Source organism: Daphnia magna, linkage group LG5, assembly GCF_020631705.1.
Source record: "Daphnia magna isolate NIES linkage group LG5, ASM2063170v1.1, whole genome shotgun sequence".
Taxonomy (NCBI): Eukaryota; Metazoa; Arthropoda; class Branchiopoda; order Diplostraca; family Daphniidae; genus Daphnia; species Daphnia magna.
The window spans coordinates 4,535,528-4,559,040 of record NC_059186.1 but is presented as its reverse complement, the minus strand read 5'-3'; the positions used below and the strand labels follow the sequence as shown (position 1 = coordinate 4,559,040).

General features: G+C 42.4%; 1 protein-coding gene, 1 long non-coding RNA gene, 12 other non-coding genes and 1 pseudogene across 15 annotated transcripts; 4 read left to right on the top strand and 11 right to left on the bottom strand.

Annotated features, from left to right (window-relative positions):
• Nucleotides 1-157: 157 nt before the first annotated feature.
• Trnal-caa lies at nt 158-276 on the bottom strand. Its single transcript has 2 exons — nt 239-276; nt 158-202 (listed from the first exon to the last, which is right to left on the bottom strand). It is a non-coding gene; the product is annotated as a tRNA-Leu (tRNA).
• A 445-nt stretch (nt 277-721) lies between these two features.
• On the top strand, nt 722-793 carry Trnae-cuc. Its single transcript has one exon. It is a non-coding gene; the product is annotated as a tRNA-Glu (tRNA).
• Nucleotides 794-1,025: 232 nt separating this feature from the next.
• On the bottom strand, nt 1,026-1,097 carry Trnag-ucc. Its single transcript has one exon. It is a non-coding gene; the product is annotated as a tRNA-Gly (tRNA).
• Nucleotides 1,098-1,164: 67 nt separating this feature from the next.
• On the bottom strand, nt 1,165-1,283 carry Trnal-caa. Its single transcript has 2 exons — nt 1,246-1,283; nt 1,165-1,209 (listed from the first exon to the last, which is right to left on the bottom strand). It is a non-coding gene; the product is annotated as a tRNA-Leu (tRNA).
• A 445-nt stretch (nt 1,284-1,728) lies between these two features.
• Nucleotides 1,729-1,800, top strand: Trnae-cuc. Its single transcript has one exon. It is a non-coding gene; the product is annotated as a tRNA-Glu (tRNA).
• Nucleotides 1,801-2,171: 371 nt separating this feature from the next.
• Trnal-caa lies at nt 2,172-2,290 on the bottom strand. The gene is made up of 2 exons: nt 2,253-2,290; nt 2,172-2,216 (listed from the first exon to the last, which is right to left on the bottom strand). It is a non-coding gene; the product is annotated as a tRNA-Leu (tRNA).
• Nucleotides 2,291-3,491: 1,201 nt separating this feature from the next.
• Nucleotides 3,492-3,563, bottom strand: Trnag-ucc. The gene has a single exon. It is a non-coding gene; the product is annotated as a tRNA-Gly (tRNA).
• A 67-nt stretch (nt 3,564-3,630) lies between these two features.
• Nucleotides 3,631-3,749, bottom strand: Trnal-caa. Its single transcript has 2 exons — nt 3,712-3,749; nt 3,631-3,675 (listed from the first exon to the last, which is right to left on the bottom strand). It is a non-coding gene; the product is annotated as a tRNA-Leu (tRNA).
• A 2,303-nt stretch (nt 3,750-6,052) lies between these two features.
• Trnag-ucc lies at nt 6,053-6,124 on the bottom strand. The gene has a single exon. It is a non-coding gene; the product is annotated as a tRNA-Gly (tRNA).
• Nucleotides 6,125-6,191: 67 nt separating this feature from the next.
• On the bottom strand, nt 6,192-6,310 carry Trnal-caa. The gene is made up of 2 exons: nt 6,273-6,310; nt 6,192-6,236 (listed from the first exon to the last, which is right to left on the bottom strand). It is a non-coding gene; the product is annotated as a tRNA-Leu (tRNA).
• A 3,383-nt stretch (nt 6,311-9,693) lies between these two features.
• Trnal-caa lies at nt 9,694-9,812 on the bottom strand. The gene is made up of 2 exons: nt 9,775-9,812; nt 9,694-9,738 (listed from the first exon to the last, which is right to left on the bottom strand). It is a non-coding gene; the product is annotated as a tRNA-Leu (tRNA).
• A 440-nt stretch (nt 9,813-10,252) lies between these two features.
• Trnae-cuc lies at nt 10,253-10,324 on the top strand. The gene has a single exon. It is a non-coding gene; the product is annotated as a tRNA-Glu (tRNA).
• Nucleotides 10,325-10,919: 595 nt separating this feature from the next.
• LOC123472324 lies at nt 10,920-12,508 on the top strand. 2 transcript variants are annotated; one of them, XM_045173711.1, is made up of 3 exons: nt 10,920-11,028; nt 11,086-11,684; nt 11,751-12,508. In XM_045173711.1, exons 2-3 carry the CDS (start codon nt 11,091-11,093, stop codon nt 12,330-12,332), a joined length of 1,176 nt encoding a protein of 391 aa, XP_045029646.1. In that variant the 5' UTR covers nt 10,920-11,028; nt 11,086-11,090; the 3' UTR covers nt 12,333-12,508. The 2 variants fall into 2 exon arrangements, with proteins under 2 accessions (XP_045029646.1, XP_045029645.1); XM_045173710.1 differs by having other exon boundaries at nt 11,086-12,508.
• Nucleotides 12,494-22,526, bottom strand: LOC116923371 (annotated as a pseudogene).
• Nucleotides 19,118-20,368, bottom strand: LOC123472325. The gene is made up of 3 exons (XR_006646746.1): nt 19,880-20,368; nt 19,281-19,814; nt 19,118-19,221 (listed from the first exon to the last, which is right to left on the bottom strand). It is a non-coding gene; the product is annotated as an uncharacterized LOC123472325 (long non-coding RNA).
• Nucleotides 22,527-23,513: the final 987 nt, after the last annotated feature.

The following is a 23,513-nucleotide window of genomic DNA, read 5'->3' as shown; positions in this document are numbered from 1 at the left end:
ATTAGATAAATAATTTGCTGCAATGACCGAAAATCGAACTCGGGTCGATTGCATGGAAGGCAACCATGCTAACCACTATACCACCATCGCTTGTTATTATTGTAAGAGACTCGTATGAAAAATCTACTCCGGAAGTACATCTTCCAAGAGAAAAACCTGTCAGGAGTGGGATTTGAACCCACGCCTTCATTGAAGACCAGAATTCTGATGCTTCTCTTGGAGAAGTAAGGTTTTTATCCTTGAGTCTGGCGCCTTAGACCGCTCGGCCATCCTGACTTATTTATATTACTTGTACCATAAGGAATAATTACGCTGTTCATCAACAAACTCAATAAAGCGCTTAACTTTTAATTAATAACGCTTTCCGACAGCAAAGCTTTTGCTTCAGCTATCAGAAGAAGGAGAAGAAGTAGAAGAAGAAGAAGAAGAAGAAGAAGATGGCTGCGGTGGCGGTGGCGGCGGCTTCTACCGTCACACCGGGAACCAGACAATAGAAATACAACAACATCTGGTCTATTAAATGTCCGAGCATGGCTTTGTAAAGCAAAGCATGGGTTGTTGAAAAAGTAAAGAGTTAGTTTCAACTAAGCGTTTATCGTAAAAATTATGATGCCAATCCCATATTGTCTAGTGGTTAGTTTTTATGGAGAGGTTTCCGGAAGGGAAAAATAAGATAAAGATAAAGAAAATAAGTGTTTATCGTAAAAATTATAAACGCTAATCCCATAATGTCTAGTGGTTAGGATACCTGGATCTCACCCAGGAGGCCCGGGTTCAATTCCCGGTATGGGAATAAACATAAAAAATTTGCCATGTATTGGGAACACATTAATTGCATATATCATATTCATCTCCATGAATACTTCATGTTTCTGACCTGGCCTACCTAGCCTAGGAATCAGACATTTTCCTTGTAGTTTTTTCCATACTTAATTCATTCTTGCTCATGACTGTAATTTTAGACAACAGGTGGCAGACTTCATTCCTAAATATTCATGATTTTCCAAATTAGATAAATAATTTGCTGCGATGACCGAAAATCGAACTCGGGTCGATTGCTTGGAAGGCAACCATGCTAACCACTATACCACCATCGCTTGTTATTATTGTAAGAGACTCGTATGAAAAATCTACTCCGGAAAAACATCTTCCAAGAGAAAAACCTGTCAGGAGTGGGATTTGAACCCACGCCTTCATTGAAGACCAGAATTCTGATGCTTCTCTTGGAGAAGTAAGGTTTTTATCCTTGAGTCTGGCGCCTTAGACCGCTCGGCCATCCTGACTTATTTATATTACTTGTACCATAAGGAATAATTACGCTGTTCATCAACAAACTCAATAAAGCGCTTAACTTTTAATTAATAACGCTTTTCGACAGCAAAGCTTTTGCTTCAGCTATCAGAAGAAGGAGAAGAAGTAGAAGAAGAAGAAGAAGAAGAAGAAGATGGCTGCGGTGGCGGTGGCGGCGGCTTCTACCGTCACACCGGGAACCAGACAATAGAAATACAACAACATCTGGTCTATTAAATGTCCGAGCATGGCTTTGTAAAGCAAAGCATGGGTTGTTGAAAAAGTAAAGGGTTAGTTTCAACTAAGCGTTTATCGTAAAAATTATGATGCCAATCCCATATTGTCTAGTGGTTAGTTTTTATGGAGAGGTTTCCGGAAGGGAAAAATAGGATAAAGATAAAGAAAATAAGTGTTTATCGTAAAACTTATTAACGCTAATCCCATATTGTCTAGTGGTTAGGATACCTGGCTCTCACCTAGGAGGACCGGGTTCAATTCCCGGTATGGGAATAAACATAAAAAATTTGCCATGTATTGGGAACACATTAATTGCATATATCATATTCATCTCCATTAATACTTCATAATTCTGACCTGGCCTACCTAGCCTAGGAATCAGACATTTTCCTTGTAGTTTTTTCCATACTTAATTCATTCTTGCTCATGACTGTAATTTTAGACAACAGGTGGCAGACTTCATTCCTAAATATTCATGATTTTCCAAATTAGATAAATAATTTGCTGCGATGACCGAAAATCGAACTCGGGTCGATTGCTTGGAAGGCAACCATGCTAACCACTATACCACCATCGCTTGTTATTGTTGTAAGAGACTCGTATGAAAAATCTACTCCGGAAGTACATCTTCCAAGAGAAAAACCTGTCAGGAGTGGGATTTGAACCCACGCCTTCATTGAAGACCAGAATTCTGATGCTTCTCTTGGAGAAGTAAGGTTTTTATCCTTGAGTCTGGCGCCTTAGACCGCTCGGCCATCCTGACTTATTTATATTACTTGTACCATAAGGAATAATTACGCTGTTCATTAACAAACTCAATAAAGCGCTTAACTTTTAATTAATAACGCTTTCCGACAGCAAAGCTTTTGCTTCAGCTATCAGAAGAAGGAGAAGAAGTAGAAGAAGAAGAAGAAGAAGAAGAAGATGGCTGCGGTGGCGGTGGCGGCGGCTTCTACCGTCACACCGGGAACCAGACAATAGAAATACAACAACATCTGGTCTATTAAATGTCCGAGCATGGCTTTGTAAAGCAAAGCATGGGTTGTTGAAAAAGTAAAGGGTTAGTTTCAACTAAGCGTTTATCGTAAAAATTATGATGCCACTCCCATATTGTCTAGTGGTTAGTTTTTATGGAGAGGTTTCCGGAAGGGAAAAATAAGATAAAGATAAAGAAAATAAGTTTTTATCGTAAAAATTATTAACGCTAATCCCATATTGTCTAGTGGTTAGGCTTTAAGGGTATTTTCCAAAAGGGAAGAAACTTGTATTAAAAGGGTTCATTTTAAAATGTATTAAAATAAGGGAAAAGTACACAAATATATTTAAAACAAAATAAAATTAAATAAAATTGACTAAAAAAACTATTCTACTGGGAGTGGGGAATCTATGGGACTTGGGGGTTTTCCTCCTCTTCGGGGTTTGTTGCACCGTAGTGGAAGTGGGCACACACCATTTCCATTGATCCCTGGATTGCTGCTAGTCGGGCCTTGAATCGAAATGCACCCCAGGACCGTCCATATGCACCCCGCGACTTAAGTGTCCGCGATGCCTCAAATACAAACGGCTCTTTAAAAAATAAAGGTCGCTTTAAGCATTTTTTTCAAATTAAAGAAATTAAAGCACTCTCTCTCGAGCAGTTTTGTTTGTTTCGGTTTCCTGGCCAGGTATCCTTTGGTTGTTAGGATACCTGGCTCTCACCCAGGAGGCCCGGGTTCAATTCCCGGTATGGGAATAAACATAAAAAATTTGCCATGTATTGGGAACACATTAATTGCATATATCATATTCATCTCCATTAATACTTCATGTTTCTGACCTGGCCTACCTAGCCTAGGAATCAGACATTTTCCTTGTAGTTTTTTCCATACTTAATTCATTCTTGCTCATGACTGTAATTTTAGACAGCAGGTGGCTGACTTCACTCCTAAATATTCATGATTTTCCAAATTAGATAAATAATTTGCTGCGATGACCGAGAATCGAACTCGGGTCGATTGCTTGGAAGGCAACCATGCTAACCACTATGCCACCATCGCTTGTTATTAACGTAAGAGACTCGTATGAAAAATCTACTCCGGAAGTACATCTTCCAAGAGAAAAACCTGTCAGGAGTGGGATGTGAACCCACGCCTTCATTGAAGACCAGAATTCTGATGCTTCTCTTGGAGAAGTAAGGTTTTTATACTTGAGTCTGGCGCCTTAGACCGCTCGGCCATCCTGACTTATTTAGATTACTTGTACCATAAGGAATAATTACGCTGTTCATCAACAAACTCAATAAAGCGCTTAACTTTTAATTAATAACGCTTTCCGACAGCAAATCTTTTGCTTCAGCTATCAGAAGAAGGAGAAGAAGTAGAAGAAGAAGAAGAAGAAGAAGATGGCTGCGGTGGCGGTGGCGGCGGCTTCTACCGTCACACCGGGAACCAGACAATAGAAATACAACAACATCTGGTCTATTAAATGTCCGAGCATGGCTTTGTAAAGCAAAGCATGGGTTGTTGAAAAAGTAAAGGGTTAGTTTCAACTAAGCGTTTATCGTAAAAATTATGATGCCAATCCCATATTGTCTAGTGGTTAGTTTTTATGGAGAGGTTTCCGGAAGGGAAAAATAAGATAAAGATAAAGAAAATAAGTGTTTATCGTAAAAATTATTAACGGTAATCCCTTATTGTCTAGTGGTTAGTTTATGGAGGGTTTTCCGGAAGGGGAATAAACATGTATGAGGTGGGTGCATTTTAAAATATTACTAAAATTACATAAATAAAATATGTGGGAAAGAATCTACTAATCTACTGGGAGGGAGTTTCTACGGGAAAAGGGGGGATATCCTCAGCTTCGGGGTTTGGTGCACCATGATGGAAATGGGCACACACCATTTCCATTGATCCCTGGATCGCTGCCAATCGGACCTTGAATCGGAAGGCACCCCAGGATCTTCCGTTGATTCCGAGAATCGAACGGATTTCGTCGTTCCTGGGGTACCATGATCCAAGAGACCCGACAACCAGGGGGAGAATCCTCCCATGCGAAGAATATTTATCATATTTCCGCTGGTAGGCATTCTCCATACTCCCTGGTTGGTCATAGCAGACCACGACGTCGACCATCACCCGGGAACCGGATAGTTGAAATTCAACATCCGGTCTTAACCTTTGCCCGGGGATGGCATTGTTGATCGTGACGTCGTGTCCCTGCTTGACTAGCAGCGACTCCAAGAGATCTTGGATGGTGTTGTGCCTCTTGGTGGCGAGCTGGAGACCTTCTTCACAGTGGTTAAGCACATGAAACCCGGTTTCGTTTTCCTTTCCGCATCGGCGGCAACTCGTATCTTGCTCCTGTGAGCAAAACCACGAGTGCCCCCGAAGAGGAAGGATGTCGAGCCGGGCCCTGTGAAGATATCTCCAGTCTCGGAAGGAGAGGGGCGTACGGCAGGATACCAGGCGAGCCATGTCTTTCGACTTGTCTTCCAGGGAGAGGCCAGTGGCAACTACTCCCTGGTGGCTCTTGTCGGAAACTAGATCCCTGGTATAGCGCTGCCGAGCTACTTTCCGAAGTCCGCGGACTGCCTTGACTGGGCTTACGGAGACGTCATCGGCGACAATTCTTATATTTTCATCGCCGGATACATCAATCCGCACTCCCAGTCGTTTGGCAGCTTGGCGGGCAAGAGTCCAAAGATTGGACCCTGCCTCCGCGTACCTCAGTCTGTAGAGCCCCCATCCACGGATCCCGAAAGATATTCCCCAACTGGCAACACTCCTGGATGCTCGTTTCTGAACCCTCGCCGGATGGTTTCATGGAGCTGCTCTCGACATATGTTCCTCACTGTAGGGTCTCTACAAGTGAGGAGCTGAGCAGCCCTGGCGATGGTCGAGATATCGGCATTATCAGTGAGGCGGCATGTTCCTAGGCCCCCAACCCGCCGGTCCGCGTAGAAAAACAGGACCGTTGCGTGATTGGGAAGGTTGCAAATAAGGCCTAGAAACTTCCTACACTCAGTGTCCAGTTGGGTAAGACAGTCTTTCAGGACCCGACCCGAAGCGAGGTGATGGGAAAGGGAGGGAAGAAGGTGGCTACGGAAGATTTCAAGTTTTTGCCATGGTGCGAGGTGGGAGGCGGCAATCTTGTCGAGGTTAGGGATAAGGTCAGTTGGTAGTCGGAACCGCAATTTTCCTCCGATCGGTGTACCAAGATATGTTTCTTGGTCGTCTGGACCCAAGCACCGAATTAATTGATTTAGGATACCTGGCTCTCACCCAGGAGGCCCGGGTTCAATTGCCGGTATGGGAATAAACATAAAAAATTTGCCATGTATTGGGAACACATTAATTGCATATATCACATTCATCTTCATTAATACTTCATGTTTCTGACCTGGCCTACCTAGCCTAGGAATCAGACATTTTCCTTGTAGTTTTTTCCATACTTAATTCATTCTTGCTCATGACTGTAATTTTAGACAACAGGTGGCAAACTTCACTCCTAAATATTCATGATTTTCCAAATTAGATAAATAATTTGCTGCGATGACCGAGAATCGAACTCGGGTGGATTGCTTGGAAGGCAACCATGCTAACCACTATACCACCATCGCATGTTATTAATGTAAGAGACTCGTATGAAAAATCTACTCCGGAAGTACATCTTCCAAGAGAAAAACCTGTCAGGAGTGGGATTTGAACCCACGCCTTCATTGAAGACCAGAATTCTGATGCTTCTCTAGGAGAAGTAAGGTTTTTATCCTTGAGTCTGGCGCCTTAGACCGCTCGGCCATCCTGACTTATTTATATTACTTGTACCATAAGGAATAATTACGCTGTTCATCAACAAACTCCATAAAGCGCTTAACTTTTAATTAATAACGCTTTCCGACAGCAAAGCTTTTGCTTCAGCTATCAGAAGAAGGAGAAGAAGTGGAAGAAGAAGAAGAAGATGGCTGCGGTGGCGGTGGCGGCGGCTTCTACCGTCACACCGGGAACCAGACAATAGAAATACAACAACATCTGGTCTATTAAATGTCCGAGCATGGCTTTGTAAAGCAAAGCATGGGTTGTTGAAAAAGTAAAGGGTTAGTTTCAACTAAGCGTTTATCGTAAAAATTATTGATGCCAATCCCATATTGTCTAGTGGTTAGTTTTTATGGAGAGGTTTCCGGAAGGGAAAAATAAGATAAAGATAAAGAAAATAAGTGTTTATCGTAAAAATTATTAACGCTAATCCCATATTGTCTAGTGGTTAGTTTATGGAGGCTTTTCCGGAAGGGGAATAAACATGTATGAGGTGGGTGCATTTTAAAATATTACTAAAATTACATAAATAAAATATGTGGGAAAGAATCTACTAATCTACTGGGTAGGGAGTTTCTACGGGAAAAGGGGGGATATCCTCAGCTTCGGGGTTTGGTGCACCATGATGGAAATGGGCACACACCATTTCCATTGATCCCTGGATCGCTGCCAATCGGGCCTTGAATCGGAAGGAACCCCAGGATCTTCCGTTGATTCCAAGAATCGAACGGATTTCGTCGTTCCTGGGGTACCATGATCCAAGAGACCCGACAACCAGGGGGAGAATCCTCCCATGCGAAGAATATTTATCATATTTCCGCTGGTAGGCATTCTCCATACTCCCTGGTTGGTCATAGCAGACCACGACGTCGACCATCACCCGGGAACCGGATAGTTGAAATTCAACATCCGGTCTTAACCTTTGCCCGGGGATGGCATTGTTGATCGTGACGTCGTGTCCCTGCTTGACTAGCAGCGACTCCAAGAGAGCTTGGATGGTGTTGTGCCTCTTGGTGGCGAGCTGGAGACCTTCTTCACAGTGGTTAAGCACATGAAACCCGGTCTCGTTTTCCTTTCCGCATCGGCGGCAACTCGTATCTTGCTCCTGTGAGCAAAACCACGAGTGCCCCCGAAGAGGAAGGATGTCGAGCCGGGCCCTGTGAAGATATCTCCAGTCTCGGAAGGAGAGGGGCGTACGGCAGGATACCAGGCGAGCCATGTCTTTCGACTTGTCTTCCAGGGAGAGGCCAGTGGCAACTACTCCCTGGTGGCTCTTGTCGGAAACTAGATCCCTGGTATAGCGCTGCCGAGCTACTTTACGAAGTCCGCGGACTGCCTTGACTGGGCTTACGGAGACGTCATCGGCGACAATTCTTATATTTTCATCGCCGGATACATCAATCCGCACTCCCAGTCGTTTGGCAGCTTGGCGGGTGAGAGAGTCCAAAGATTGGACCCTGCCTTCGCGTACCTCAGTCTGTAGAGCCCCCCATCCACGGATCCCGAAAGATATTCCCCAACTGGCAACACTCCTGGATGCTCGTTTCTGAACCCTCGCCGGATGGTTTCATGGAGCTGCTCTCGACATATGTTCCTCACTGTAGGGTCTCTACAAGTGAGGAGCTGAGCAGCCCTGGCGATGGTCCAGATATCGGCATCATCAGTGAGGCGGCATGTTCCTAGGCCCCCAACCCGCCGGTCCGCGTAGAAAAACGGGACCGTTGCGTGATTGGGAAGGTTGCAAATAAGGCCTAGAAACTTCCTACACTCAGTGTCCAGTTGGGTAAGACAGTTTTTCAGGACCCGACCCGAAGCGAGGTGATGGGAAAGGGAGGGAAGAAGGTGGCTACGGAAGATTTCAAGTTTTTGCCATGGTGCGAGGTGGGAGGCGGCAATCTTGTCGAGGTTAGGGATAAGGTCAGTTGGTGGTCGGAACCGCAATTTTCCTCCGATCGGTGTACCAAGATATGTTTCTTGGTCGTCTGGACCCAAGCACCGAATTAATTGATCACCAATTCGGCACTGGGCGTCAGACGGCTTGCCTTTGTCGAAGACCAGGCAAGCACACTTCCCGGCATTAAATTGCAGCCCCAAGGTGTTTGCGGTGAGGGTAAAAACGTTTAAAATGTTTTGGAGCTCGGAGGGAGAATTTGTAACCATGGCAATGTCGTCAGCATATGCCTTGGTTTTCACGAGCGAGCCAAAAATTAAAAATCCGGGGTTAATATTGGACTTTCCGGCCCTGACGAGGGGTTCGGAAGCCAGGTTAAAAATAGGGGAACTAAGAGCGTCACCCTGGTGAACACCTGCTGTCGAAAAAATGCGGATGGATTCTTTCCCAACGGCAAAATCCATCCGATTTCCGGAATATATGTCCACCAGGATGCGCCGGAGGTCCTCTGGTATTGGAAGTGATGTGAACAGCTCATTCAGAACGGCGTGAGGCACAGATCCAAACGCGTTGCACATGTCCAGCCATGCAATAGACATGTGCTTTCGTTTGGTCTTTGTCTCCTCGACAACCGTCTGTAAGAGCTGTGTATGTTCCTGAATACCATGGACCCCCGGGAGGAAACCCTTTTGCTCGGGAGATAACCAGCCAAGGTCTCAAGCGACTTGCGTTATTCTCTGGCTGATCACTCCCGAGAACAGTTTGTAGATGGAAGGAAGAAGGGATATTGGTCTAAAGTTGGAATAGTCGCTAGTGTCCCCTTTCTTGAAAATGGGGACAGTTCGCGATGTCTTCCAACAATTAGGAACCCCTAGCTTCCAAACCATTTTACAAACTGTTTCCAGCCTAATGCAGTTGGGGTCGATGGCTCTAAGATGACGGTATTCTAGGCCATCGAAGCTTAGCTTCAAGCTCTTGTTGGGTTGGCGCATGATTAAGGAAGTTCATCTGGTCCTCTGAAGGTTGGGACCAGTCGCAGGTGTCGTAGAGTTCCCTCGCACTTTGGCACTGCTGCGGAGATGGTCTCAATCGGTTGTAAGTCCTCTTGAGATATTCCTTCGCAGCTTGTACAGTACCATCGTAGGAGGGTGAACGGTCTTCGAGCACCTCTCGAACGAGCCGTTCGAGAGGTCTCTTGGCTATCTTGGGTATATGTTGAAGAGCCGCTGAATCTTCCTCGCCTCGTACGCCTTTTGCTTGTTATGTAACCGGGCCTTCTTCATCTGCCGGTTTTGGTTTCTTTTTCTTTTGTTAGGGTTTGAAAAAAAAATACAAACGGCTCTTTAAAAAATAAAGGTCGCTTTAAGCATTTTTTTTCAAATTTTGGAATGAAAGCCTAACCACTATACCACCATCGCTTGTTATTAATGTAAGAGACTCGTATGAAAAATCTACTCCGGAAGTACATCTTCCAAGAGAAAAACCTGTCAGGAGTGGGATTTGAACCCACGCCTTCATTGAAGACCAGAATTCTGATGCTTCTCTTGGAGAAGTAAGGTTTTTATCCTTGAGTCTGGCGCCTTAGACCGCTCGGCCATCCTGACTTATTTATATTACTTGTACCATAAGGAATAATTACGCTGTTCATCAACAAACTCAATAAAGCGCTTAACTTTTAATTAATAACGCTTTCCGACAGCAAAGCTTTTGCTTCAGCTATCAGAAGAAGGAGAAGAAGTAGAAGAAGAAGAAGAAGAAGATGACTGCGGTGGCGGTGGCGGCGGCTTCTACCGTCACACCGGGAACCAGACAATAGAAATTCAACAACATCTGGTCTCTTAAATGTCCGAGCATGGCTTTGTAAAGCAAAGCATGGGTTGTTGAAAAAGTAAAGGGTTAGTTTCAACTAAGCGTTTATTGTAAAAATTATTGATGCCAATCCCATATTGTCTAGTGGTTAGTTTTTATGGAGAGGTTTCCGGAAGGGAAAAATAAGATAAAGATAAAGAAAATAAGTGTTTATCGTAAAAATTATTAACGCTAATCCCATATTGTCTAGTGGTTAGGATACCTGGCTCTCACCCAGGAGGCCCGGGTTCAATTCCCGGTATGGGAATAAACATAAAAAATTTGCCATGTATAGACCTCCTGCACCTTGCGGATAGCAGGATTCTTGTAGTCCGACAACGTTGTCGGCAGCCATTTTAAGAAAACTCCACCCTTTTAGTACACAGGCTCTTATGGAAGTATTTTTTCAAAGTGATTTTTGTCTTAACTGGATTACAATTTCGACCAAAGAAAAATAGTGAAAAATACTACATAATTCAGGTAATCCGTAGAATGTAAGTTTTCCACTATTGAAGTAGTGGAAGTCATATTAATTAAATGTTTTGTACAGGGCATCCCCTAACATGTCAAAGTTCTATAAGAAGTGTGTTGTCAAAGGGTGTCCTAACAATGGAATAGGAGATAAGTCCGTTGGCGTACGGTTCTTTGGTATTCCTGTCTCTCCAGACAACAGATACCCATCGGACTCAATAATTATTCAGCAAAGAAGAGAACTCTGGTTAGCTAGGTTAAACATCAATGATGCTAACATCAAAACAAAACACTTGGTGTGTAATCTTCATTTTTCATCTGGTAAGCTCCAAATATTGTACTTAACTCATAACCATTTATAAGCTTATTTGACTGTCATAGGAAAACTAAGCTACTATTTACAGAAAAGTCACCCAGATTGGGCTCCTTCAGTATCACTGAACAAAGCTATCACAGATAGCACTCGTTTACAAAGAAGAGTGTTGTATACCTACAACAGAGGTATACATTACAAGTTCATAGACATTTCATATATTTATTATTGTATTGTTGTTGCAGAGGCTATGTTTATGAACACTTTAGCAAACTATACCCAACCCAAGGAGGAAGATAATAGCAACATTACGATACACAGTCCTCATCCCTTTGAAGTTAATGAAAATCTGAATTCAAGTGAAGTTCTACTTGCTGAAGAACTTCAAGATTCTCCAATGGACCTGTCAACATCGAAACCGTGCCACAGCCTGGTCGACGAAGAACCGTCATCAAGTAAACACTCACCACAATTGGTGAGTGAGTTGCAAAAAGAAATCGAAAACTTAACAGCACAACTTGAAAAAATGAATGCAGAGTACGTCTCACTGAAGAAAGAATTTGCTATGTATTGTAACAGACCAATAACATCTAATTTTTTTAGCAAATGTCAAAATAGTGACAGGTGGATGCGAGTTTATACGAGCCTGTCAACTGCTAAGTCATTTGAAATACTTTTTAAAGCGATTCAGTCTGGAATTCCAGAAAACAATAATTTTAAGCTGTGTAAACGACAACAGCTTTTCTTGACACTTGTTAAATTAAGTCATAACCCAGCAGACATTGATTTGGCTTTTCGTTTTGATATAAGCGAATGGACTGTCTCTCGGTACTTTCATTCTTGGGTAGACTGTATTTATTACAAACTTAAGACACATGTACTTATTTGGCCCCTTCTTTCTCAACTGCAGGTAGCAATGCCTATGTGTTTCCGTCGTCATTATCCAAACACTGTATCTATCATGGATTGTTTTGAAACACAAATTCAAATTCCCAATGACAGGAATGATCAGGCTGCTACCTACTCTACCTATAAAAGTAGGAATACTGTTAAATATCTGATTTCTGCCACTCCTAATGGAACTATAAATTTCATTTCTAAAGGGTATGCTGGCCGAAAATCGGACCAGTTCATTGTAAGGCACAGTGGCTACATAGATAATTTAAAAGCAGGTGATGAGGTTCTTGCTGATAAGGGTTTTGAGGTAGCGGAAGAAATTGGATTAAGAGGAGCCAAACTAATCACTCCTGCTTTTAAGAGAGCTGCACAACTAACTCAATTAGAAACTGAAATATCTCGCCAAGTTTCAAATGTGCGAATACACATAGAACGAGAAATAGGATGTATGCGCATGAAGTTCGACATTATGCGTGGCCCAGTTATAATGTCCAATTTGAATACTTTTCAGGATAATGTGTGTTTCTATGACAAAATTGTTGCTGTCTGTTGTATTCTTTCAAATTTGAATCCTAGTATTATTCCATTTGAGTGATTGATATTTGTTCTGGATTACAACTTTGGATTTGATTACAAACGATACATTTTGAAATTAATTAACTGACTTCAATGGTTTTCTGACTTTAACAACTTTCTTTCTTTGCTGCTTACAATCATCACATGTCCAATTTTCTCCAAATCGTTTTTTCCCTAATGTCAATAAACAAGATATGTGATAAGTTTTAACACGACATGAAGGAGAACAACAAACAACCATGGTTTCATTAGCTCTGTGAACATTACAAAAACAAGGACCATAAAACGTTGAGCAGCTAGAGGATTGCGTAATAAAAGGTAAGGGATTCTTATCACTGATATGAATGCTATGGTTAGATGATATCACATTTGAACTATCCACGGAGGAAATGTTCGTATCCAAGTTCATTAACACATTGCGGTTTGCATCGTTGTTGACACTTTGTTCTTCATTTTGAATATTAATACTGGTAGAAGGTAACTGCAGTTCATTCGCAACATTAACTTGTTTTCCGTATCGTGTTTCTGTGTAAAATTTGCCAATCAATTCTGGCAATATTACTGTCTTAGCAAAGTCCTTACAATTTGGAATAGTTTCACGTTGAAAATTTGTATCATAGTTAACAGTTAAGAAGACCATATCTACTTTGGTGTAAACAATGAAGAAACATACATCAACTTGACACACCATCATTTGAAACTGTATCTGACTATAATATTGTAACGCACAGCTGACGTAGGGTTATGCAACCTATAGAATTTATCTCATGGTTAACTCCCGAGAGTTAGATAAAACTGATGATTATTAAATGTCACAGGAAGGTTATCACCCAATTACTTAAATTCCTAGAACAGGAGAAAACGTCCATCGATGGTATAAAAGAAGACCACTCGGCTGGATCTGGGTTCCTTCCGTCTTAGTTATTCATATGTGTCAAACTTGTTTAAACCTTGTTTCCCTTATTCTTAGTTTACTCTGTAGTCAATTCTCTTTGATTTCCAAATAAACGGCTCTGACGTCGATTGCCCGTTACATGGTGGAGATGCAGGGTAGGCCTTTTTGGTAAAGCAAGGTAAGACCAAGTTATCTGTGAATCTAGCGTAAAGAAAGAGACTCGGAGGCAGGTACTGTTGAGAGGTCCTTGGAAAGTGTGACCAGCTGGTATAACTACCTTAAATTGCTTGGGCATAGGACCACAGGCTTGACCAAGTTTCTTATCTATTTTTTTGAGATTCACGAATAAGTGGTCTTTTGCTTCTCCTTGTTAATTAGAGCCTACCGTAGGGCCCGTAAAAATTTTGGAAATTGTTAGAGATAGATGAATCCTAGTGAAACTAGGCAAAGTAAGCGAATTAAGGGATTAGAAGCGTCACCCGTCAGTGAACTGAAGGGACGCGGTAAGAATAGTGAAACAGGAGCGAGACCGAAGGAGTCAACGAAAAAAGGCGTCGAGAAGGAGAGTAGAACGGCTGAAGACATCGGCCATTCCGTCCAAGGTTCTGGACCGGAATCTTTGAACCCGATCGGAAGCTCAAGTACAAAATCAACACCACGGTGCGGATTTCAAAAATTTCTGCTTCAAAAGAAAGTAAGGGACAGTGGTTTTGGGGAAGAGTCGATTGTCGAAGAAGACGAATCGTATGAGGAAGTGACGGTAGAAAGACGTACTTCCATCTATCCACCTGAACAAGACAGGTTCGAATCATTCGAAGAAGGGATAGAAGAAGCCCCAACAGTCTCATCTAGTGAGTCATCGGTTGCAGAATCAGGAGACGAAGGTGAAAATTCTGAAGTTTCACGAGAACCATCTCCCGAAGCCATGGCTCAACGACAGCTTATTCCGAAATTGAAATACAGAGAGCCGCCGATCTTCTGCGGGAAGAAAAATGAAGACGCTACAGATTGGTTGGAGCGTTACGAAAGTGTTGCAGCGCACAACCGGTGGGGGGACGATGAGAAGCGAGAAAACTTCGGAATGTCCCTAGAAGGAACTGCTAGAAAATGGTTCCTCTCGGCTGGGAACTTTACCCAATGGGAGGATACGCCAGCAGTTGTCGCAGCGGCAGGAGTCCAAGCTGCTCCCGCTGTGGTAGGCTTGCGAACGAAATTTCTTAGGGAATTTCAACCGCAGCACTACACCCGTTATCAAGAAGCAAAACTTCGACAGCGTAAGCAAGGAATCGATGAACCAGGGGAAGACTATTTCTATGACATCATCGATTTATGCCGCAAAGTAGATCCAAGAATGACAGAAGAGGCGAAAGTAGATTACCTATTCAAAGGATTGAAACCTACTTTGTTGGAAAAAATGTGGGTCGTCAACCCGGCGACGACTCAAGAATTTTTGGCAGCGCTAAAGCTTCATACTGAAGCTTTGGAAGTTGCTGCTCGACCAGATTGGGTAGTGAGCATGCTTGGCCCTGATGGGAGAAGACCACCACCCAGAGAAGAAAGAAAAGATGATCTTCGAGATCTGGTATTAGAACTGAAGGCAGAAATAGAAGAGATGAGACGAACTTCTAAGCCTAACAAGCCTTGGGCTGGAAAGGATAGGCCTAAGCCATCGCGCACGACAGATGGAAAACCGATTTGCCATCGTTGTGGAAAGGCACGACACATCGCACGCGTTTGTCGAACCGATCTAAAGCAAGAGAGTAAAAAGCCAGATTTTCCTAAAGGAGACGAGAGAAGACCAGCCAAAAGAGACGAAAGAAAATTTCCACGAAATGAACAACAAGACGAACCAGCATCGGTCGGAATAGTGTCGACAGATGAAGAGAAAGATAAAGAATCTACCATACTCATTATCCAACCGGCCAAGCTGATTACTGAAGAAGTTGTTTGTCAAGGGATGGAGCTTAAAGCTGTCATCGATACAGGAGCTGTAGTATCTGTAGTATCACCAAGCCTGCGAGAGAAGTTACAAGCAAAATGGGTTTCCTGCAAAGTACCCTCTGTTGTGACAGCCAGTGGACAAAAGGTACTTCCAATGGGAGCAATCGAGATAGAAGTGGAACATCGGGGCATGAAGGCCAAAGGAAAAGTGATTGTCCTTGCCATGAAAAACATTGAATTACTGCTAGGAAATGACTTCCTGAAACAATTCAACAGATTGGAGATAAATTACGATGGTAATGGACCAGACTTGATGTTGGGAAGAATGCCCATCAACATCATCGAAGAAGTGACGTCCACACAAAAGCTGATTACAAAAACTGGAAAAATGTTACCTCCACGAACAATTGTGTCAGTGGAAATTGAACCGGCTAGTTTGCAAGAAAGCACCGGAATGATAGAACCATCAGAACATCTAGCTAGAGTGAAGGGTGTAACGTCAGGAAAAGTTTTGGTGTCAACCGTACAACCGTTGGGACAGGTGCTGATGGTTAACTTAAACAACCATCAGACTTATATTCAAGAAGGGACCGTACTAGGACAAATAGAGCCTATAGACTCACCGATCGTAGCTGTGGACGAACGGGAGCAGACAGAAAAGACCGAAGAGCACCACGAAAAAGTTGATGCAATCCTTGTACTGAAGGAAGAAAACATTACGCAAAGAGAAATGGAGCTGATTCCACGTTAAGCTTTTCGAGCACAAATAGCAGAGAACTTCCCACAACAAGAAACAGAAGAATTAGTAGATGTCCTACTAGAGTTCAGTTCCTGTTTTGCGCTGAAAAATAGCGGACTTGGGATGTGTAAGGTAGCCGAACACGAGATTCACACTGGAATGTCAGCACCGGTACATCAAGTTCCTTATAAAAGCGCATGGAAGGAAAGGTCCATCATACAAAAACAAGTAGAAGAAATGCTGGAGAAACAAGTGATCGAACCATCCAACAGCCCTTGGGCAGCGCCAGTGGTTCTGGTAAAGAAAAAGGACGGCAGCTGGAGATTTTGTGTCGACTACCGTCGTCTAAATGCTATTTCGGTAAAGGATGTATACCCATTACCAAGAATTGAAGAGACATTGTCCCGGTTGGGCAATGCCTGCATCTTCTCTACAATGGACCTGGAGAGTGGGTATTGGCAAGTACCCATGCATGAAGAACACAAAGCTAAAACGGCGTTCGTAACACCAGATGGCCTTTACCAGTTTCTAGTAATGCCGTTTGGATTGGCATCAGCCCCAGGCACCTTCCAGAGGATGATGGATCTAGTGTGGTCAGGTCTAAGGTGGACGATTTGCTTAGTCTACCTAGACGACATCATCATCTACGCGGGAAGTGCAAGCGAACATCTAGTACGCATTCGACAAGTGCTAACAGCACTGCATAACGCAGGACTAAAAATTAAACTAGTGAAGTGTCAGTTTGCCGCCCAAGAAGTGAAGGCTTTGGGCCATGTGATTAGCGGAGAAGGCATTCGCCCTGACCCGGAAAAACTAAAAGCTATAGAAAACTTCCCGTCACCAAGCTCGTTTCAGAAACCAGCTGAACAACTGAAGTGCGTTCGCAGTTTTATAGGATTGTGTTCCTATTACAGACGGTTTATTACTCAATTCGCTCACGTAGCTAAGCCCCTGACAGACATGTTCAAGAAGGGAGGAAGCTTCGTGTGGGAAGTGCAGCAAGAAGAAAGCTTCAAGACATTAAAGCAAGCGTTAGTGAAAGCCGCTACACTAGCTTATCCCGATTTCACAAAGCCTTTCGAAATTCACCCAGATGCGTGTGATTACGGTCTTGGGGCAGTGCTGCTACAAAGAGTAGACAACGTAGAAAGACCTCTGGCTTATGCAAGCCGCCTCTTGGCAAAAAGTGAAAATAACTATTCCATAACGGAAAAAGAATGCCTTGCGTTAGTCTGGGCAATGAAGAAGTTTCGAAGTTACATCTGGGGAATGGAAACCATCGTGGTAACCGATCACCACGCCCTGTGCTGGCTACTCAGCAAAAAGGATTTGGCAGGACGTTTAGCACGCTGGAGTCTTCAACTACAGGAGTTTCTCCTAAGAATCGTGCATCGCAACGGAAGATTGCACACAGACGCAGATGCGCTATCACGCTACCCCGTGAATGTCGTAACAAGTTCAGATGAGGGTTTAACATACATTCTGGCCGCGTTAAGCATCGACCAAGACACTAAGAAAGAATTCCAGCGCGCTCAACAAGAAGAATGGAGCGAAGCGTTTGCCGCCATCAAAAAAGGAAAAGTGTCGGGACGCTATCGAATCAAAGATGACTTGCTGTTCTATGAGAAGATCGTGGACGACGGACGTCTTTTAAAATTATGTGTACCACAGTCGTTTAAAGAGGAAATTATGCGTTCGTGCCATCATGACATTACCGCAGGTCACCTAGGATTAACGCGTACTTTAGCGAAAGTACGTGCTCGTTATCATTGGTGGGCAATGGCCGAAGACGTAAGTGAATTTGTGCGTAGTTGTCGAGAGTGCCAATCTCGCAAACCTGTGTATCAGCGACCCGCAGGATTTATGGAAGTAAAAAGAACTGAACGCCCGTTCGAGAGACTAGGATTGGATATCCTAGGCCCGTTCCCACTATCAAAGAAAGGGAACAAGCAAATTATCGTGGCAGTCGATTACGTAACAAAATGGGCCGAAACGAAATCACTTCCGACTGCTGACGCAAACGAAGTAGCGGATTTCCTAGTGAAAAGTATTTTGTTAAGACATGGAGCACCACGTCAATTAACAACAGATCAAGGCCGCTGTTTTACTGCAGAAGTGACACAAAAAGTGATACAGGCGCTCGAAACGAATCATCGTACCACGACAGCTTATCGTGCGCAAGCCAACGGACTAGTGGAACGTTTAAACCATACATTGGCAGACATGTTGTCAATGTACGTGAGTGCTGACCATCGTGATTGGGACGAGTCGTTACCATTTGTAACATTCGCCTACAACACAACCCGGCACGAAACTACGGGAAAAACTCCATTCTACTTGGTCTACGGAAGAGAAGCTGTACTTCCGATAGACGTTACGTTGAATGCAGACCCAAACCCAATACCACCTGAAAATCGTGATTCATCGGAATGGGCAATTCAACGTCTGCAACAGGCTCGACTAGAAGTACAAGCCAGAGCCGCCGCAGTACAACAAAAACAAAAAGAAATCTACGATGAAAATCGTAGAGAAGCAACCATGTACCTACCAAAAGAGGAGGTACTGGTCTACAAACCCATTAGAAAAGTGGGCAAGTCAGAGAAACTTCTACATCGTTGGTTTGGACCCTATACAGTGGTGAGGCAAACAACGCAAAGCAATTACGAGCTTCGATTAGGAAAATCACCAAAAACAGAAATTGTGCATGTCGAACGAATGAAACCATTCATTGACATGACTAGTGTTGCACAGTGTACCAAAAATCCAGTGCCTTCTGAAGATTTGCAAGAAAATCAAAATAAGGGGCCAGAAAAAGAAGCATCTGCCAATGCTCAAGATCAAGAACAATCAGAAGAAACAAATACAAGGCCCTCAGAGGAAAATGGTGCACAGTCAGAAACTGCAGAAACAAATACTGACGTACCAACCGTACCGCCAACAAGAGAAGGAAGACAAGAAACCGTGCAAATGGCAAGAGCAGAAAACGCAGGCATACGAAGATCTGCTCGCATAGCTCAAAGAAAAACAGTGATGTTGACCCTACCTTTGATGCTGCTGCTTTCCGTGATGTCAGGACCAACAACTTCCAAAGAGATACTCGCCTATCAAGGCGTTATCTTCAAATCTGAAGGAGAGATAGCCTTTTCAGACTCTGAATGGGTAGTCGTCACCGACTTCACATTCAATCCTTTAGAAACCGTCATTAAAACTCTACATGATGTATTGGGAAGAAAGGTCAACACTCTAAACTTCAGATACGAAGGTCCAAACGACGGGTTTAAAAAACGGATAAAAGAAGAAGTCGAGGAACGAGCACGAGCAGAATTAAAAAACCTGAAAAAGAGTCAAGAAAGACTTAGAGAACTAAAACAAGCAGTAAATATAGGCAGTACCCGTAAGAAAAGAGGCCTAATCGATGGAGGAGGAAAAGTTCTCAATTGGCTCTTTGGGGTGTCAACTGAAGAAGATCTAGAACACGTCAACAATCATGTTGAAAAGTTATCAACAGAAACCACTTCAATCGCTCACGCATTGGAAGTGCACGCGTCACTAATCAACGAGACGCTTTGGGAAACAAAATCAACGTCAAACGCCGTTGAAGAACTGCAAAACGCTTTTGAAAAACTAGAACGTGAGGCGTGGAAAACAGATCACAAAATTGATGGAATTACCCAAGAAGTTGAAAAACATGAAATAGCCAGAGCAGCCATTGAAAACACCTTTCGTGAAATCAAGTCAGCCTTGGCATGGCTGGACGAATCGATTGAAGATTTTGCCGTCGGCCTAACAACAATGGCAATGGAAAGACTTCCAGCACTACTTTTCCCACCTATGCAAATCCAAGCAGTGTTAAAAGAAATAAAAGCAATTTTGCCATCTGGATGGTCATTGAGCCCTTCTATTCAAATGGGAGACACCTGGCAAGTCTATAAAGACGCAAAAGTAGCTGTGGCAGCAATTGAAGGCAATTTAAGAATTTTCATTCACTTACCTGTGTTCGAGTTCCCATTTGGATTCACTCTATACGAGGTAATAAGCTTGCCAAGACCAACGAAAAACGCCACCCAAGGGGCACAGTTTCATCCGTTACCGGCATTCTTAGCTGTGGCAAACGATAGACAAGCGTTTACCGAATTGTCAACACACGAAGCACATCGCTGCATGATGACAACCACATCGATTTGCCCTATCAGCAAAGCAATAAACAAAAGGCATAGGGAGCCAAGCTGCGCAATGGCATTGTTTCTAAAAGATGAGAAAAGAAGCCGCGTACAATGTTCAACGAAATTATCTCCATGGACCGGACAACAAACTGTATACCTGGGACACCGAAGATGGGGATACACCTCAGCACAAGAAATGACAATCACCATAACTTGTCCAAACAACAGAGGAAAAACTAACACAGTGATTAAACGTGAACCTTTTGACGTGTTTGAAGTTCCAACAACATGTACGGCGTACACAGAAGATTGGATTTTTCAAGCAAGCTTCAAGAAGAACGTTAAATATTCGTTGAACAACGTTACACTACCGCCGCTATCCGAATTGGAAAATGCAGACCTCATTCCACAAGAGTATGAAACGCGGAATATGGAAACGGCAGAGCCAGAAATGAGAAAATGGAAAAATAGGCCTCAGGCAACAAGCAAGGCCTCAATACAAAGCCGCGTTACTCTTATGGGGGAACATTTACGGATAATAGAAGAAGAAGAAAAACAAAGAAAGAACACCGAACGTACAATCAACGTCCGGTATCCCTTCGAAATTATCGCTGCTATAGCCACACTGTTTCTCAGCCTGGCAATAGCACTATTTCTTAGCAGACGTCAAAACAAAGTTGTTCTGTCAAATCTGACTAAACGAGTGAATGAACTCGAAAGTCGACTGAAAAAACACGAAGAGGAAGTTGAAGAGCAGCTGTAAAATGTTCTTCATACGTCAGCAAATCTTTTTTTCTCTTCTTCCCTCTTCTTGCTTCTTAAACTTTATATTCCGATTCTCATTTTGAATGTTCTTATAGTATAGGCATAGGAAAATTAAAAGAAAAATATTTCTTTTGATATAGAATTGAATTCTACTGTTAAAATGTTCTTTTTGAAAAATTTTTAGACTAAATGTTCCAAATGTTATCAGTAGAAATAGGAAATTCCCTAAAATAACCCCAATATGAATGTTTCTTTCAAATAACTAGAAAATAACATAGTTATTTTGAGCTGTGCTAAAATTGTATTGCAATCGGGACGAGTTGCAGTCTGAGAGGGGGGATGTAACGCACAGCTGACGTAGGGTTATGCAACCTATAGAATTTATCTCATGGTTAACTCCCGAGAGTTAGATAAAACTGATGATTATTAAATGTCACAGGAAGGTTATCACCCAATTACTTAAATTCCTAGAACAGGAGAAAACGTCCATCGATGGTATAAAAGAAGACCACTCGGCTGGATCTGGGTTCCTTCCGTCTTAGTTATTCATATGTGTCAAACTTGTTTAAACCTTGTTTCCCTTATTCTTAGTTTACTCTGTAGTCAATTCTCTTTGATTTCCAAATAAACGGCTCTGACGTCGATTGCCCGTTACAATATGAAGGATTCTTCTTTAAAGCTAGTTCATCAGATTCCGTGACGTAGAGGCAGAATTCCTTATCGTTTCTTGCTGCAGTTAATATTTTCTCGTTGGCGTGCTTGAAAGGGCATTTTACTTCCACAACTGCCCTTCCGTGGCATGGCCAGTTGAATATGGCGTCCGGTGATGCTGCCAAAAACGGATGCAATTGATAAATAGTAAGTCCGGCTTCATCAATTGAAAACCCCGTGTGCAAACTTTCTGATTTCAGTTTTTTCCCCCAAACCTTCAACGCCTTTTTTTCATTATCTTTTCCCCACCTAGGTGATACAAATGATCAGAATACGTACGACAATAAAAGAATAAGAAAATATAAAGTACTTTGTTGCTGGTGTGCTGAATGAGTTAATGTTTGGATAACAGATCTTGAGCACAACCGATTTGGATGGATTGTCTATGCTTGTTGTAATAACGGATTTCACGACGCTAGCAGTAATCCTTCCAAGACGAAATGAATTCCATAACTCACTCTTGGATTGAGCACGGGTTAACATTTCGATAGCCTCAGCTTGTTGATTTGAAACACAATATTTACTGAAAAGGTCTTAAGACTCCTTAAGTAAAACACTAAGAGGTTTTCCTCGTAAGTGACTTGTGAAAATTTTGGAGAGCGGATTTGGTAGAGTAACTTTCAATTGCAAAGGGATGAAGTTTTTGCTGTAGTCCGGAAACCGGAAGTACTGTAAGAAGTGCAGATTGAATACCAGAATTCATATATTCTTCCATCATCACATTAAATGCATCCGTTGAGATCGGTGATGTATCTACTCTTAGTTTCTTACTTTTGTTCTTTTGTGTATTCTTCAATTGAGAAACAGTTTCTACCATATTCTGTAATAAAACAAATTGAATGGTTGTTATGAAATTTACGAAGCTTAAAAAACACATTAAACACATACTGGTCTAGAAGTCTTCTTCATCCATTGCATTGGTTTTTCCGTGACAGATAACTCTCTCTTATGTGCATTGATCAATTCAACTGCAAATAACACAGCACCAACGTGGCTACAGCATTCACTAAGGCTATAAGACAAAATATACAGTCAATAACGAATGAACATATAAACTAAAAAATAGGTACACACTAACCCTCCTATACAGTCGCAATGTCCTGTTATTACACTGCCTGCTTGGTTCAAAGCAACCCACGGTCTAAGTGGTGGTAGACTAAAAGCCATGGAATGATGAACTTTTGCAGTACAAATTACATTTAAGTTGCTCAATTTTAAACATTTCAAATCAAAAAATAATCCTTCTCCAGTGATTATTTTATAAGATTGACAACTTTTGTAATTCTTCATTTCGCTATCAGTGTAGAGACTCTTTCCATATACTAGATAGTTCCATAGGTCACCTCTTTCAACTGGTGGAATGACATTATCTATATCCGGTACAGAAGACCAGAATGTGTTGGATATTGTGTATGGACAATCACAAACAATTTCAGCCAACTTAGAAAGATAGCGTTCTTTTGCCTCGGTTGGCAAACTATCAGAATAGTTGGAGAGGTCGAATAATTGGATTACAGCATTTTCCACAAATTCCTCCTCGAACATGACAATCTAAATAATTTGGAAAAATCAATTACCAAGTGTTTCAGTGGGAAAATGTTAAAAATTACAAGTAAACTATACATTTGTGGGTCCTATATATATAAACAATGCCCATATGCATTGCACAAAACATTTAATTAATATGACTTCCACTACTTCAATAGTGGAAAACTTACATTCTACGGATTACCTGAATTACGTAGTATTTTTCACTATTTTTCTTTGGTCGAAATTGTAATCCAGTTAAGACAAAAATCACTTTGAAAAAATACTTCCATAAGAGCCTGTGTACTAAAAGGGTGGAGTTTTCTTAAGATGGCTGCCGACAGCGTTGTCGGACTACAAGAATCCTGCTATCCGCAAGGTGCAGGAGGTCTATTGGGAACACATTAATTGCATATATCACATTCATCTCCATTAATACTTCATGTTTCTGACCTGGCT